Source organism: Triticum aestivum, chromosome 2A (genome assembly GCF_018294505.1).
Source record: "Triticum aestivum cultivar Chinese Spring chromosome 2A, IWGSC CS RefSeq v2.1, whole genome shotgun sequence".
Taxonomy (NCBI): Eukaryota; Viridiplantae; Streptophyta; class Magnoliopsida; order Poales; family Poaceae; genus Triticum; species Triticum aestivum.
The window spans coordinates 673,466,910-673,470,430 of NC_057797.1; the positions used below are offsets into that span (position 1 = coordinate 673,466,910).

Here is a 3,521-nt window from a genome sequence, read left to right on the forward strand (position 1 = left end):
TGTCGAGACAACTAGCCACGCCTGACGCATGATATATTGATTAACAATCTAATTTGGCTGTCATTAAAGAGATAAGAGTGCAGATCATGCTCACTAATATTATACTGCTTCCTTCATCCCACGGTATAAGATCGCACTACAGAATACGTAGAAAACATAATTTGAAAAAGTCTCGCGTAGATCAGGCCCGCGGTTGTCCTTCTGCTGGCATCCGCACAAGGCGGTGCCTTGTCGTCTCAGCCTCTTGCAGAGAGCTACAAAACGGAGCAAACGGAAGCGGTTGTTGCCCACTGGCCACTACCACCTCCGAGAATGAACGGGCGGGGGCGGCTGCTGCTCTGCCTCTTCCTCTCGGCCGCGCTGACCCCGCCGTGGCAGCTCGCCGTCGCCGGAGCGGCCTCCGGTTCCAGTTCCAAGGTGGTGACCAGCCTCCCGGGGTTCCAGGGCCGCCTCCCCTTCCACCTCGAGACCGGGTACCCATTTCTCGCCTTCTTCTTCAGCTTAATTTTGGTTTCTCCACGCACCAAGGCGGATCACCTTGATCGACTCCATTAATTGGCTTCTCGACTTAAGGTACGTGGAGGTGGACGAGGAGAACGGCACGGAGCTGTTCTACTACTTCGTGGAGTCCGAGGCCGGCGCGGAGAAGGCCCCTTTCCTCCTCTGGCTCACCGGCGGCGACCGCTGCACCGTACTCAGTGGCCTCGCCTTGGAGATCGGTACACCTTGCTTACATTCTCAAGCGCGGGCTCGCCAATGCCATTGCTCTTTGACATCATATTATTCCACACATGTTAATGGCGGCAACTGCAGGTCCATTCCAGTTCGTCGCAGAGCCCTACAACGGCACCATACCGCGCCTGCAAATCAACCCCTACTCATGGACCAAGGTCGGTGTCGGTCCAGTTTCTGCACGCTACTTGCTTACTTATGCGAGGCCGGTTCATCCCTGTCCTGTCTTGACAGTGTCCATCTTCATGCAGGTGGCAAATATCCTTTTCGTCGATACACCGGTTGGGGCAGGATTTTCCTTCTCAAGAAGGCCCCAAGGCTACGATGTCGGGGAAGTATCTACCTCGTTGCAGCTCCATGAACTCCTCATCAAGGTATAGTAAGTAGTTAGTAGAGTAGCTGCTCTGATCCACTAATTAGTCTAGTTCGATTTAGTTCTTTTTTTGTGGAGGGCTTGGGTACTAATTAGTTTAATCCACGTGACAATGTGTAGTTTTTCATTGACCGTCCTGAGTTCCTCGCAAATCCTCTCTACATCGGGGGAGACTCTCGTGCTGGACAACTTGTGCCATTTATCGCTCAAAAGATCTCAGAAGGTAAGTAGGTATTTAGATTCTCAAATGTATAATTGACTAAATTTCAACCTCGATTTTCAATTAAGCTCACCTAGTTCAACACTTCAACTATATGTCCATGATTTGTATTCTGCAGGCATCGAAGCTGGAAGGAGCCCCATCCTTAATCTCAAGGTAACCATCATAATTTTGGCCAAAGAGTTTGCATATGCATCGACATATCGCATATCATAATTACGTTAATTTCCTCGCTCCCAGGGCTATCTGGTAGGCAACCCGGGTACCGGCGAAAACATTGATATTAGCTCTAGAGTGCCGTATGCTCATGGACTTGGTATAATATCAGATCAGTTATATGAGGTAATTATAAACGCATCCACATCCGTTTATTCCAATATATCTGCACCCACCAAAATTTTCTGCACTGCAAATGATATGCATGTTACTCTGTCTCTCATTTTTTCTTCTGTAGACAATATTGGAGCATTGCCAAGGAGAAGACTACATGAATCCTAGAAATACACTGTGCGCTCAATCTCTAGGCACTTTCAACAATGTAAGGACGAGATATCCTACAAATACTTTCAAGCTGCAATTCAAATTACTTGACTGAAGGTTATGTACTGTATGCAATTCAAATTGCAGCTCCTCTCCGAAGTTATGGCCGCCCAAATTTTGTTGGACAACTGCGTTTATGCATCTCCTAGACCAGGCACTGAGACGGGGAAGTCAGCTGGTGCTGCTCGGAAGATCCTAAGCGAGGAAGCAGTAATCGTACCGGGGAAACGAGTAAAACACCCGCCACCTCGTGTGCCACTGGGCTGCATTGTAAGTCAGCATAGTAGAGCCACATACCTCTAACCATTGAAGTATATGTTTCCATTGCTTGAGTTGACTTGATCCTGCATACGCCATGCATGGGTGCAGAGCTACACGGCTTACCTGTCGTATTTCTGGGCAAACGACCCGCTCACCCGAGACGCCCTGGGGATCAAGGACGGCACCGTGGACGAGTGGGTGAGGTGCCACGACGGCGACCTGCCGTACGCCGTGGACATCGGGAGCAGCATCAAGTACCACCGGAATGTCACCGTCAACGGTTACCGTGCGCTGGTGTACAGGTAATAGGTTGCTACTGAAACTGGGATATTTGATCAGCTGAAAGCCGGAACCGGACTGAGTTTTTTGATTGGTGTCGGCAGCGGCGACCACGACGCGATTGTGCCGCACCTGGGGACGCAGGCGTGGGTGAGGTCGCTCGGCTTCCCCGTCGTCGACGACTGGAGGGCATGGCATCTCGACGGCCAGTCTGCCGGGTTCGTCATTGTTCCATTTCGATTGCCTTGCCTGCTCTGTTTTCCTCACTCGCTAACAGCGATGCCTCTGCTTGATTTATTCTTCACGGGTCTGCAGATTCACCGTAGCTTACTCCAACAACATGACATTCGCGACCGTAAAGGTAGTGGCATTTTCTGACCGCGTATGTGCCGCGCGTGGTTATTGGTGGATTACCAGTTTTGATTTGTTGTTGCGGGTTGGTTTTGCAGGGAGCCGGGCACACGGCGCCCCAGTACGAGCCCGAGAGGTGCTACGCCATGTTCAACCGTTGGATACTGGACCAGCCGCTCTAGTCCACCTGTATGTAACATCATCTAGTAGGTCTAGGATGTATATGTTCGTGTACACAGACTACCTTATTTGGTGAAGTTTGTTTGGATATATGTGGATCAGGTTTCCTGTATGGGCTTTATTAATTTATAAAGCTGGGCGGTTGCCTTTTTTCTACAAAAAATAGCTATTGAGGTTTAGAAGTTGGCTGGATGTTGATTTGCAAAGTCAAATGCAATACCTTGAGAGGCATGTTACATGGAATTCCCGCGGGAGAGGGCTCAGGTGTTCTGGGGTGGAAATTTCCTAAATCAAGAATGTTATCATTATGAAAACTATGTATGTGCAGCTATTTTGAGTTGGTTTGCACATACTAGATGACCCGCCGCGCCCTTCACACACAAAAAACAACAACTCACGGACGAGAGAAGTAAAGCGAACTCTTGGAATGACCGTCATGAGAACCTGTAACGAGGATGTATACCTCCCAACACCCATGACTAGTGGCGGTATCAGGCTTAGCAGCCCGGGCTGCGGCAAGGGGTGTGAGCCTCGTTTGCTACGCTAGAGCAACTCCGACGAGACGCGACCCAAAGGAACAAAGCG

The 3,521-nt window shown here is 49.8% G+C and overlaps 1 protein-coding gene across 1 annotated transcript; it reads left to right on the forward strand.

Moving 5' to 3' along the window:
* The first annotated feature begins 201 nt into the window (after positions 1 to 201).
* On the forward strand, positions 202 to 3,128 carry LOC123190121 (serine carboxypeptidase-like 18). Its single transcript, XM_044602706.1, has 13 exons — positions 202 to 473; positions 574 to 719; positions 814 to 890; positions 984 to 1,106; positions 1,226 to 1,328; positions 1,444 to 1,481; positions 1,566 to 1,667; positions 1,780 to 1,863; positions 1,953 to 2,135; positions 2,235 to 2,428; positions 2,510 to 2,623; positions 2,721 to 2,766; positions 2,855 to 3,128. The coding sequence occupies exons 1-13, from the start codon at positions 313 to 315 to the stop codon at positions 2,936 to 2,938; spliced, it is 1,455 nt and encodes a 484-aa protein (XP_044458641.1). The 5' UTR covers positions 202 to 312; the 3' UTR covers positions 2,939 to 3,128.
* The last annotated feature ends 393 nt before the right edge of the window (positions 3,129 to 3,521 follow it).